At 47.8% G+C, this 13,308-nt stretch overlaps 1 protein-coding gene and 1 non-coding gene across 3 annotated transcripts; both read right to left on the reverse strand.

Annotated features, from left to right (window-relative positions):
- Positions 1-62: 62 nt before the first annotated feature.
- LOC136513998 (protein YIP4a-like) lies at positions 63-9,888 on the reverse strand. Of its 2 annotated transcripts, XM_066507976.1 has the most exons (4): positions 9,406-9,888; positions 867-941; positions 493-711; positions 63-358 (listed from the first exon to the last, which is right to left on the reverse strand). In XM_066507976.1, exons 1-4 carry the CDS (start codon positions 9,844-9,846, stop codon positions 338-340), a joined length of 756 nt encoding a protein of 251 aa, XP_066364073.1. In that variant the 5' UTR covers positions 9,847-9,888; the 3' UTR covers positions 63-337. The 2 variants fall into 2 exon arrangements, with proteins under 2 accessions (XP_066364073.1, XP_066364072.1); XM_066507975.1 differs by having other exon boundaries at positions 63-711.
- Positions 5,380-5,499, reverse strand: LOC136514574 (U5 spliceosomal RNA). Its single transcript, XR_010773729.1, has one exon. It is a non-coding gene; the product is annotated as a U5 spliceosomal RNA (small nuclear RNA).
- Positions 9,889-13,308: the final 3,420 nt, after the last annotated feature.

Below are 13,308 nucleotides of genomic sequence, written 5' to 3' on the forward strand. Positions count from 1 at the left end.
CTTAAAACGAGAACCGAGCAAGCTAACTGTTCAGAGTCCACGCACCAAAACAAAATGGTAAAACAGAGTGCATATATTGACTCATTCAGTCTTCAGCAGTCCACTCCAGATTATTTACATAGATGCGAAACAGCAAGATATCTGTATGGCTATACAACATTCATAACATTTGATTGACTACATTCTACTAAATCCCTGCGACTTTTTCTTGAACAAAATTGAAATAAGGTATTGAAGCAGTCAGCAAAAGCTACAATAACAATGCGAACCAAGATCTGTACGCAGCCAAAAAGAAAAGAGTATGCGTTTTGATGATCGATCTACCTTTGCTCCCTCCTTATATGATATGGCAGCGCTCCTGCCAATGTTTCAAAAAAAAAAAAATGATCGATGTACCTAGCAAAACAAAATCCTGTATTTCTGATAGTTCTATAGAAACCATAATCCCCGCCTTAATCTATAGCAATTATGAGACAGGCAACTGAGATATACATGAGGAACACGGGATACAGCGCCAGGGCCTCTCTTTGGGTTAACAGCAGCACTCATGAGGGGGTATGCTGCCCAAGAGCTCCATGCCAATGTTACCGTCACCACGACCATCTTTAGTATGACACTGTCCTTAAGCATGCAAATCAGAGCCCCCACATCCAGCGGGAACAGGCAGTATCCGAGAAGACTGAGGCTTTGGAAGAAGATTATGTGCCCACCCTGTAGCAAACCATTACAGCCATCACCAAATATTACAATGTCAGGTATCAGCTGATATGGCAATATGGGTGCTGTGGCAAGTCACAATAAGAGAGAAGAGAGGAGAGGATTACTTTCAAAAAAAAAGAAGAAGAGAGGAGAGGAGAGGGGCATACCAGCAGTAGAACATTGAGTGTGAAAACTATAGCACCAGCAGCTAATACGGCAAAGGCAACAGCGAACACTTGAGACTACAGAAACAAAAACCAAGCAACTGAAATTAGTATGGGATACAATACTTCACATTGTATAAAAGAAACAATATATCAGTATAGTTTGAGTTCTTAAGTCTACAAAGAATTAATACTGCTCTATTATAGGCTAAGGTTCTGACAGAAGGAAAGGAATATCTAAAAATTATGATACTAAACTATCAGTCACAGTTTGCCATCTCTTGCCTATGCACAACAAAGAGATAAGATCCACATCCAGTAGAACTTCAGAAGGAAAGAGATGGCAGCGGCATATTCTCAACCCCGCAAAGTGTTTGTGTTCAAGGAACAAAAACCCTACAAAGTGGTTATCTTTAGCACTTCCAAACACTCTAGAGGGTGTTCTTTCCACCGAAACATTGGAAGAATATCCTTAAGCCCTTTCAATTTTGGAGCACCAGAAACAATATAATTTGCTTAGATACACTCCTATATCGGTGATAGCTTGACATTGAGCGTCAAGAGTGGTATGTTTTAAGCCTGGTACTGCTTACTAGTGCTCAATTCTTGAAGGCAAGATAAACACATATGGCTTCAACCCTTAAAGTGTTCCATGTCAGCTCAACAGAAACTCCTAGATTGACATTGTTTTCTTTTCATAAGGCAAAAGTTCACTGTCTCTCACAAAACATGCTATTATTCTCAATTTCGTATGCCATGACGAGTGTGCACCTTCCTTATGGTCTTCCTTTTGCTGATTCTCTCTTAATACACATACACCTACACTCTTAGTATTTGTATGCACAGCACAAGTTCATAAAGCATACATTAGAGGAGCATGTGCGCACCTGTGGTTAAAGACATTCTATTGAAGTATTGAAGTCATCTACTGTTTTACAGTACACTAAGATACTGTGACCTAGCTACTTGTCCCTGAATATTTAATTATAATGTGGTAAACTCTGTATGAACTTCAAAATCGTTGTTCATTGCTATGGGTGTATTTCCATAAGAGGCCACTGTACTGAACATTGGAGCAGATATTTCACTGACCAAGTCTAGGAAGAATATTCGAAGTCTCTAAAATTGAAATGTACACTGACCCATTATGATCTAAGGCATATTGTTTTTGGATATGAATAGCTTCAACATGCGTGAACCCAATTTGACATTCTATGGGGATACCAGAAAGTTAAAAAAGTTTGGGTTTGGAAACTTTTACACTACTTTTCTTCCTTTTAACCAACGCAACTTTTACACTACAATCACTCAGACAATTAATGAACGTAAAGTACATAGGCAATCAGTCAACTTACCGCATTATCTCTAAGACTCTAATATGCCTGAAATGCAGTGGCATTAGGGGTCTGTTTAGCCCAAAGATGACGGAATCGTGCACTACCGGAGACTGTGTAGTTACCGAGTGCCCAGAAAATTACCGAGTGTCAAAAGTCGGGACACTCGGAAAACATTTATTACCGAGTGCCAACACTCGGAAAACATAAACACCCGGTAGTAGACCTCTTTACCGAGTCCGAACACTTGGTAACCTCAAACACTCGGTAGAACTACAATTTTACCGAAGGGGCGCACTCGGTAAAAAGAGACACTCGGTATTGAGCTGCCACGTCTCCTAGTATACCAACCGTGCGCCAAACGGCGTCACGGCATGACATGTTTGCCGAGTGTAGAAGTATTTGCACTCGGTAATAATAAAGTTTTACCGAGTGTAAGTTCACAACACTCGGTAAACACTATCTTTTACCGAGTGTACTGGCGCAACACTCGGTAAAATTCAACCAAATTTCTTGTTTTTCCCTTCATTCTTTTTCCTCTATCCACATATGATATTTAGTACTCCATTCCAAAATATGGTGTTTATTTCGATTTATTTACTATATTTCACAAAATTTTCATTCTTTATGATAATTAGATACATATCGTGTAAATTTAATTGTAATAATGAAAATCGAACTCGATAAATCACAAGATTGGAAGAATTAACATTGAAGCATACATCTATATTATAGAAAAATTTTCATAACGTTTCGGAAGTATTTTTACATTCGTCGCTGCCGAACCGGTACATCTCCCAAAGAGACACTAAACATTCACAATGACGAATAGGATTTCTATTAAGAGTGAAATTCAACATTATGATTTGAACTTGGAATTTTTTAGATAGTAAATTGATGACATGAAATAGTTCGTGTGAAAGTTTGGTGAATTTTAGAATTAAATTGGCATTTTTTCTTTTTTGTTTTGCATGAAATAATGGATACAGTTACCGAGTGTGACCTGAAACACTCGGTAAAGGTTCCACGGCCCACTTCTACCGGCTGCCATGCTTCTGTTTACCGAGTGCCGTAGATCTGAGCACTCGGTAAACATGTACCAGGCCCACATGTCACTGGGCTGCGGTGCTTCTGTTTACCGAGTGCCGTAGATCTGGGCACTCGGTAAACATGTACCAGGCCGCCAGACTCTGACTCGCCTCGCCCTCCACCCGAGACTCCGACTCGCCCTCCACCCGAGACTCCCGCGACTCGCCCTCCACCCGAGACTCCGACTCGCCTCACGCGCCGCCGCCATCCACCCGCGACTCGCCTTGCCATCTCCCACCTGGCCCTCCACCCGCGACTCGCCTCACGCGCCGCCGCCGTCCACCCGCAACTCGCCTCACGCGCCGCCGCCGTCCACCCGCGACTCGCCTTGCCATCTCCCACCTGGCCCTCCACCCGCGACTCGCCTCACGCGCCGCCGCCGTCCACCCGCAACTCGCCTCACGCGCCGTCCCGTGACTCGCCTCACGCCTCGCCTCCAGCTTCATCCACGGACGTCGCCCGCCCACCCGCCCGCCGTCAGCCGGACGCCTGGCCGCCCCCGCGTCATCCGCAGGCCGGGAAGAAGGCCGTCCGCCCCAGCGATCATCAGGTCAGTTCAGTTCCAAGACTCCATCTTCTACCTCCTGTCATTGCCAGCAGCCCACGAGGCCGCAGCCGCGCCGGGCAGCATCCACGCTAGCGGCAGGCTGGGGCTGGGGCACGCAAGCCTGCGATGGACAGAGGAGATGAGAGCGCGAGGTAGAGCCCGTTACGGATAGTTCCACTCGCTAATTGATCTTCAAACGATTTACAGTTCATGATCTGCCCTTTATTTTCTATGATGATTCCATTCTCGGTTGTCTCCGTGTTAATGTCTATATTTGAATTAACTTTAACCAAGTGTTACATATACAAATGGAAAAAAAAGAGGGGCAGAAATTCATTTCATGCTTGCATTTTGTTAGCAGGGAAAAGAAGGGCAGATCAGCGGGGTGCTGCAAGAAGCTTACACGCCGTTGACGGGGCAGCAGTAGGTGCTCGGTGACGACGGTGCCGCCGCGAACGAGCGGGCCAGCTGGGAGCGGTGGGTGCCGCAGATGCTTTAGGCGGCAGACATTGCTCCTCCTGTCTGGTGAGCTTCACTGGGAAGAGAGTGGTGTTCCTCATCAAGCAGCTCAAGTCCGGCATACTCGTGTCTGGTGAGCATTGCTCCTCCTCGTGGGGCGTTTTAATTTATGTCCTATATACACTTCCATGGTTTGTATCTTTTTAATGAAATAGAGCTGAGAGTGCCAAATATGTCAGGGTATGGCTAACAGATATGATTTCATATATGGATCGTGTAACTTCTGAGAGATTGGGCTTGTTTCAGCTGACCTTGCACTCAGTTTGTGATCAAATATGATTTCAGTTTCAGCAGAAATCTGCACTTTCAATACCATACATACATTAGGGCTTTAATAGTATGAGTGACAATTTTGCATATCAACAAAAATTTCGCAATGCCATAATGTTTTGGACTTCTCACTGTCTGTTCGGTTCGTTCTGTGTGAACTGTGAGAGGTATGATTATGAAGAACTTAGGATGGCTGTAAACAGTTTCATTTGTAGGACTGTAACCCAAAAATTTATATTGTGTTAGAATTCAATTTATGTTACCATTGTTGTGTAGTTGGGGTTTGGCAGGTTTGATCTAGGGGCAGTGTAAGTGCATAGAGTGTGAAATGATGTGGTCAATTCTGAAATAACTGCATGAAGTGGGGGAGTCTGTTGAGAGGACTTTTGAGGCATTGAGCTTTAGGAAAGGGAGGAGACCACAAAACTAGTTTTATAAACCAGAAAAACAACTAAAATATGGTTTGGTTCACATGATCACTTCCTTCTTGCCAAATGCACATTGTTCAGCGTAGGGTATAATCATATATTAAAATCAAGAAAAAATAACTCACAGAAACTTCCATGAATTGCACAATAGGAGATATACTCTTATTTTTTCTTTCAGAAATATGTAAATTCTGTTTGAGCTTCAGATCATAAATGTTGTATTAATGAATTAGCTACAATCTAAAAATAGATTAGATGTACCCCACAAAACTAGTATTGAATTGTTGGGCTCCTCAAGAACAACCCAACTTTGCATTGAATTGTTGGGCTCCTCCTCACAGAGAGGAAGAACCCTCCAAAAATAGGCGTATGCTGCTTGGTGCAGTGGGCACACGCTATTCTTTAGTAAAAGGCGAAAGAATAGTTCGCTCTGTGCCCACTGGGCACGGCTAGCTTTGCTGATCTGAATTTCATGAGTGAAGGCAAGGAGGGCACGGCCAGCTTGTCATCGGTGATTTGTTTGTGGTAGTGTCATGCCATGTGACCTATAGTGCTGCGATAGAACCTAGTGCCCCTTTGTGTGCTAGCCACATGGTTGTGCTGCTAGGCGCGCGCTGGTGCTCGGGTATATGGTTGAGACACGCTACAAAACCTGCTGATGCTCTACCTCAATCTTCGATAAATCTTGCTAGTGATGGTTGTGGCTACAAAAAAATTGGTTCCATGTATTCCTCCATCTACAAGTGACATAGCGGCCTTTCAACCTTAGGTAAAATCTCATCATCCAATCTAGCAAACATCTTCTATGTGAATCGACCAAGAACATAAATGTCTCTTTATCATCTCATATGGTTTTTCTCTAGCACTACTACTCTATTGCTCTAAACTGCAATATCGTCTATATGTTAGGATGGATGACCGTCAGTGGATGCACACGGGCTATCAGAAGAGGGGTCAATACACAAATGAATGGATTGAGAAGGCCAATGATTTCATGACGAAGGCATTTGCAAACGGACGGCGACATGCCTGGTGTCCCTGTAGGAAGTGTAAGAACAAGGCAATGAAAACATATGAGGAGATGAGTAAAGATCTTGTCAACAATGGATTTGTAGAGAACTATACCCGGTGGACCATGGATATCGCTTTCACACAACTCGGCATGAGCAGCGTCGGCCGAATCGAAGAACCACAAATACCGGTGTTTTCACGCCAGGCACAGATGGGTTGGACTACTATGGAATAATTGAAGAAATATACAAACTCAAGTTTCCTGGTTGTGTACCTCTTCATCCTGTCATATTCAAATGCCATTGGTTTGATCCCAAAGAAGTGATAAAGACCCCTGAGCTTGGGTGTTGTGCAGCCCGCCATGAAGTGGTCCCACTGGCACGCCGCCAGCGATCAGACTGATCGAGCTGGCAGGTGTTATAACAGCAAGGCCGACCAGGTGATGAAAGAGCTGTGGGTACGTGTTCATCGCACTATGCTGATAATAACATCACATTAATTGTATATTACTGACTGTATTTGCTTGTAGGATTACTACACCTTGGCGGAGGGAGTACGTAGGGAGGACGCGGATGACGTGGTGAACAGAGTCTGTGTTCACCGAGTGCAGGACCTCTTCTACGAGACAAAGCTCCTGTGCAGAAGAATTTACCATGCCCGCAGAGGAAACAGAGTCACCAGAGCGCAGGCAGTGCACCTGCCCCTAACTAAGGAGCAATACTTGACGGTAAACATGAGATTACATCGTCTGTGATTAATTGCACTGAAATTGATTTATGATTTGTCATGTGCTCGTGTACGTGCAGGTGCCTCCTGCTTGGTGTGTGGGGATGGACAACTGCTGGGAGGCCATTGTGGACACGTGGTTGAGTGAGGAGTACGAGCAATATCACGCCGTACGCTCACGTTGCCGTGCGATGATGCAGGGTTCCTCGCACAAACAAGGGCCCACTACCCTCAAGGAATATGCAGCCAGATATGTACGCGGATTTCATTTCGTTGTTGCTACGCTAACTTCTGAATGCATAATATCTTATTGTTGTGCTTCTTCCTGCAGACGCGGTTCCACCCCGGCCAGGAGTGCGCCTCGTTCAAGGCATATGCCTTGGCACACAAGGGCAAGGCAAAGGACCCCGACCTCGTCTACAACCCGGAGGACCCGCCCGAGGCATACAGTAACCTGAGCGTGCACAGTCGCCTCAGCGAGTACACGGCGATGGCGAGAGAGATCCATGGGCCAGAATTTGATCCGAGCACCGCTGACCTCGAGGGTGACATCGTCATGAGGTTGGGACCAGGTAAGCCACACGGGAGGTACTATATGGGCAACAGCACCATAGACACGGCCAACACTCAGACACTCGCCCAGATTAGAGCCCGGAGCACGAGTTCGAGCCCGGCCATACGCCCACGCTCACAGCCCCAGGTGGTAGCACTCCAGGTTAGTTCTGTTGCATTCGTTGTCCATTCATTTTCTACCCGTTCTTTATTTGCATTCTAACTATGTGATAAATAATTGTAGGCCCAGATTGAAGCCCTGCAGGAGTCACAGCAGGCCTCACAGAGCCAGTTTCAGGCCCTCCAGCTATCGCACCAGGCCGAGTTGGCACAGGAGAGGGCGCGAGTGCAGGCCCAGCTTGAGGCCTTCCAGCAGTCGCAGAAGGCCTGGTACGAGTACATGGCTAGCTTTTCTCAGAGCATGGGCCAGCCTCCACCGCCTCCGCCGCCGCCGATGATACCGTTGGTGCCTCCACCTCCGCGCGACGGCACTCCTATGAGTCACTCTTCATCTTGAAAGGCTTTTTCAGTTCAGATTGTGCTACAGTCAACACTATCATGTTAGAACCTAGAAGAGAGTAGGATACATACATGTATAAGTTAGATTATTAGTAATATTGTTCAGACCTTGAAAGGCATCATGTTAGGTTCTACATGAGTACATAGGTGTTTGCCCAATTCATGTTCAGTCTACTCGACCATGTGTGACGATATCTTGCACATAGAGGAGACCTAAACAGCAACTAACTTGATATGTGTTATCTATTATATGCCTATATATTGATGTCACTGTTAACTGGTCTTTCGAAGGAATATTTGAATTTGGCATACTACCTTATGATTAATTGACAAATATGTTTATTTTCTTTTGCTCCCTCATTCCAGGGACCTTCTACAGCTGGATCGAACAACGATCAAGACTTGGACTTGTCTCCGTTTCTCGGTAGGGCTCCGACCATGTGACAGGACCATGTTTCACTTGTTTGTATGTTGAACTTAGAAGTGGGTTGAACTTTGTGGACTTTGGACATGTTGATGGTGTTTGTGGACTTTGCATTGTGCTTGTGACATTTGTTGTAGCTATATGTTGGTTATAATGAGTGGATGTGACATTTGTGGACATATATGTGATATATATTGTCTATCTGTTGGTAACTGTGATATTCTGTTATAATTGTTGTTAATTGTGGCTGGATATGCACTGAAACAAACAAAAAAAAAATACTGTGGACAAGTTTTACCGAGTGTTACACTCGGTAATGGTCATGTTTACCGAGTGTTACACTCGGTAAAACAGAGAACAGAACCAAATTGGTTCTGATTCTGTTAATTTTGCCGAGTGGTGCCATTTTTTACCGAGTGCCACGACCCCACTCGGATATATGTGCCATTTTTTACCGAGTGCAACACTCGGTTAACGAGTTACATGTTTACCGAGTGTTACTGGTACACTCGGTAAACTATATTAGGGAAAAATATTTGCGGAATTGTTTTAATCATGAAAATGGTTATCTGTTTACCGAGTGCTATGTCTAACACTCGGTAAACGACGCCGTTAACGGCGAGCTTGGGGACTGACGACCGTCACGTCGTAGTTGTTTACCGAGTGCCGGCGTAGCACTCGGTAAGATTTATTCTCCGAGTGCCCCGTTAGTTGACACTCGGTAAACTAACTTTACCGAGTCGTTGTTTATCGAGTCATGTTTACCGAGTGTGGCACTCGGTAAACAATTTACCGAGTGTTTCTCCATATTTGCCGAGTGTTTATCACACTCGGTAATTAATCAGTATCCCGTAGTGGTGGCAGAGGTAGAGGTTAGGGACAGAGACACACAGAGTAGTCCCATTGCTGCACTCAACATGTAAGTGATCAAAGCGTTAACATTGGATGTCGCGGTGGTCCTAGCCAACCTGATAAACTTATAATGACTGAATTACTTGTGCACTTAGCATTTGGGCATTTTTACTGGTTTCCAAACATAGTGATCGTGTTAGATCAAACTTGATTGAATACCGATGGGATTCTGTTCCAGGTAGCTGAGCGAGTGTAGGTAATGCTGGGATACCTTCTTGGCGGTGGCCGACCAGGAGAGGATGAGTCCGAGTAAGACGATGAAGAAGAAGGGGCCCCAGAGGTCCCAGTCGCGCAGCGCCTTGCCAGGGTCGTCGCGGAAGGGGTTGGGGAAGACAACGAGCTTGAGGTTGCTGACGATGCGGGCGAGGTCGCGCTTGACGGTGTCCCAGACGGGCTCGGTGAGCGTGCTGGGCTCGGGGCCGCCCAACCCGTCGGAGGCGATAGGTATAGGGACGGAGATGGAGCCCGAGGCGGAGGTGGATGCGGGCACCGCTGCGGAGAATGGGAGCTTGGCGGCAGCGGTCTGGGCGGGAGGCGCGGCGGAGGCGGAGGAGGAGACGGGGATGGAGGCGCGGGGAGGGGAGGAGGGCCGCGTGGCCATCTCGTCCATGTCGGACAGGCCCGACGAGGAGTGGAGAGGGTGCGACGACATGGCGCGCGGGCGGGTGGATCAGTGGAGGCGATCCCTGCTCTCTCTCTCCTGGGTTTACCACCGGAGGACGGCGGCGTATGGTGAGTCAATTCAAGGAGGCCTGGACGGGGAGAGGGAAGCGGAGGAAGGAACACGTGGAGTTCAGTGGGACGATGGGCGACGGGACGGGGGATCCGATCGGCGATGCGAAACACACGGTGACTGTGGCTTCGTGTCGTGCCGTGCCGTGGAGACGGCAGACCTCGTGTTTTGTTTGGCGCGTACGTTCGCATGGCATGCCTACGTGCTCGTTGTCTCATCAAGATCAAAATGCATCTTGGATCCATACCACGATTCATACCCATTATTAACACACTAAAACGGAGCTTGCGTGCCCTTCGTACCAAATTGTGCATCCTTAACCTAAAGCTAATACTAGCAGATCTGGCAGTGCTACCTGCTAGTTGATCAAGACATAAATTATGTTCTTAAGGGCTCATGCTCCCACGAATACGGCAATTGGTTTTGTTTTGGGACGGTGACATGATAAGACCACATTGTTCTGTTCTGACGACATGTGCTTGGTACATGGGTTCCACCCAATATACGTATCCCATGAGGTATATATGAGCTTTTATACGAGTAAAAAATGGAACACATCTCGATGCTCGGTTGCATGTGTGGGAGCACGTGCTCTTAACTAGCCACAACGTGGTGTGCAACCGATGCCTGAACGAAGAGAGAGATCCATGCATTGAAGCATACCACTGCAGGAGGCGATGCTGGAATCGAAAACATCCTACTCGAGTCATGATGTACATGCATCGAAGCTCAATGAATAAATTACTATTTTCTTCTTTGGTGAAGGTGAGAGATATCAAAAAAATCTTGTACTGTTGAGTTGGTCCTACAAGAATTCAGCATCGATGCTGACACTGTGTGCTCTATGGTTTTCCAAGCATAGGAAGAGGTGGCATGCATGGGCATGATGATTTTCAGCACCCGCTACGTTGTGGCCAGTCTTAAGGGCAGATTTAAGTTTCTCGAAAACTCTATGCATTAGGTCCATCCAATCTCCGCTCTGTTCGTTTGGACTGTTTTGGTTTATAAGTCATAGCTGAAAGTATTGTTGGATGATTTAATATAAGAGAAAAATATTATTCGTTGACAGATAAATCATGGCTTATAAGTCAAATACGACCAAACGAACATACCAGCAATATCTCACGTGCCAAGGGGGCATGCAACAGCACTGCCGACCGGAATGCATCCATAAGCCAATGGAGGAAGCAATGACTGATCAGAAAAATATAAGGAGCTGAACAAAGAGCACTGGACCACCACCATACAGTGACGTACCTACATGGTAAGCTGGGTGGGTCCTAGCATAATCTTAGAGGGTTAGCCCCGCACAAACCATTAGCTAAAGAACTTGAAAACCTCAGTGTCATGTATCGATATTAGGGATACCTAAAACAAGGTAGCTAGCGCCCACGCTGACTTCTCGGGATAGCTCGAGACGTATTAAAAGGTCTCGCCCGACCACAAAGCCGTGGGCTCCGTCTCGCCCGACCTCGAGGCCGGGGGCTCCGTCTCGCCCGACCCCTTGGGTGCGGGCTCTGTCTCACCCAAGGCTGCGGACTCCGTCTCGCCCGACCCCAAGGCCACGGGCTCCGTCTCGCCCGACCTTAAGGTCGCGGGCTCCGTCTTGCCCGACCTCGAGGCCGCGGGCTCCGTCTCGTCCGACCCTAAGGTCACGGTTTTCGTCTCGCCCGACCTTGAGGACGCGGGTTCCGTCTCGTCCGACGGGGACTCATACCGCCGCCAACCACTCCAGGTCCAAGCGTATGGCCCTGGGTCAAAACTCTGACGTCAGGGAAGAGGATGGCACGCCTCGATGTAACCCGTGGCCATGACGGGCCATACCTGGGGATTCACATCAAGAACAGTGTCAGGCGTGCCGGTGCTGTTCTGCCTAATCCTCGTACGGACGTTGACAGGCGCGTCAGTTCACCACGACGTCCGCCGAGACGAAGTGGAACACCATGACCGGCAGATGACGCTGGCGCATGGTGCCAGTGACGAATAGGGCCATGACATGGAGCCATCTCTATTGACATCTACTAGATCGGGGGGACCCGTATGAAGGAGAAGGACCCGACAACCCTAGAAGCCTCCTTCTTTCTCTTGTTCTTTTTATTTTCCTCCTCTGTAACCTGCGCTGGACCTATAAAAGGGGAAGCAGGCCCCCCATGAAAAGGAGGATGGGGACAGGGGATCTTGACACAAGAGCACGACACGAGCACACGACTGAGCAACAAGCGAGCTCTCAGCACCCGTTCACTTCTTCCACCAGAGACTTGGGATCCTCTCCCTCTCCTGTCTGTTTGTAACCCCTACTGCAAACCAAGTGCCGGTAACACGAGCAGCAACGAACTAGACATAGGGACGTTCCGCCCGAATCAGTATAAACATTTGTGTCCTCCGAGCACACCATCCGAGCCAGACGCGCAAATACAAATTTACTCGTCGGTGGTCCGAAAGCGATCGCCGAAACGCTTGAGGAGCTACAGCTGCACGCACCGGAGGCCCACGCCCCCGGGAGCGACCAGCTCCTCGACTTTGATTACGGGAGGCTAGAGCACCAGCTCGGCGCCTTCCTAGGACCCCAACTGTCCCGGGAGGACCTGCGCTGCCTCACCTTCTCGTTCACCAATGTCATGACGCAGCTTATCGGAGGAGAGCCGCTCTCCCCAAAATACCTATCCGGAGTGCCCTGACAGCGCTCCCGTTCGGTCTGCGCAACGACGTAGAGACCGTTGGCCACCTTGTGGCGCATCGCATGCTCCCATCCTTTGCGAACGATGAATTTGTGGGGATGACCGAATACATCACGGAATCTTTCCACGGCCTTCTTACGGGAGAATCGGTTGTCGGTGTTTTTGGACCACCGACGAGTAAATTTGTATTTGTGCGTCTAGCTTGGATGGTGTGCTCGGTGGACACAAGGGTTTATACTAGTTTAGGTGGAACATCCCTACATCTAGTTCGCTGCTGCTCGTGTTACCGGCACTTGGTTTGAAGTAGGGGTTACAAAAAGGCGAGAGAGGGAGAGGATCCCAAGTCTCTGGTGAAAGGGGTGAAAGGGTGCTGAGAGCTTGCTTGCTGCTCAGCCGTGTGCTCGTGCAATGCTCTTGTATTCCAATTTCCTCCTCCTTTCATGGGGCGCCCTGCTTCCCCTTTTATAGGCGAAGGGAAAGCGTGGGTTACAACGGAGGAAAAGGAAAAGAACGAGAGAGAGAGAAGGCTTCCAGGGTTGCCAGGTCCTTCTTCTCCTTCAAGCGAGTCCCACCGATCCTGTAGATGTCAACAGAGATGGCTCCATGTCGCCACCCTATTTGTCACTAGCGCCATGCGCAGGCGTCATCTGTCGGTCATGGCGTTCCACTCCATCTCGGCGGATGTCGTGGTGAACTCACATGC

This window comes from Miscanthus floridulus, chromosome 16 (assembly GCF_019320115.1).
Source record: "Miscanthus floridulus cultivar M001 chromosome 16, ASM1932011v1, whole genome shotgun sequence".
Taxonomy (NCBI): Eukaryota; Viridiplantae; Streptophyta; class Magnoliopsida; order Poales; family Poaceae; genus Miscanthus; species Miscanthus floridulus.

Bases quoted from the DNA above. Each gene is read 5' to 3' on its own strand.
- LOC136513998 (XM_066507975.1), bottom strand. From the start codon at position 9,846: ATGTCGTCGCACCCTCTCCACTCCTCGTCGGGCCTGTCCGACATGGAC. The intron at 942-9,405 runs GTATCCCAGCAT...TTGTTTCTGTAG, and splicing joins GGTCGGCCACCGCCAAGAAG to TCTCAAGTGTTCGCTGTTGC. The intron at 712-866 runs GTATGCCCCTCT...GGTTTGCTACAG, and splicing joins CACTCAATGTTCTACTGCTG to GGTGGGCACATAATCTTCTT.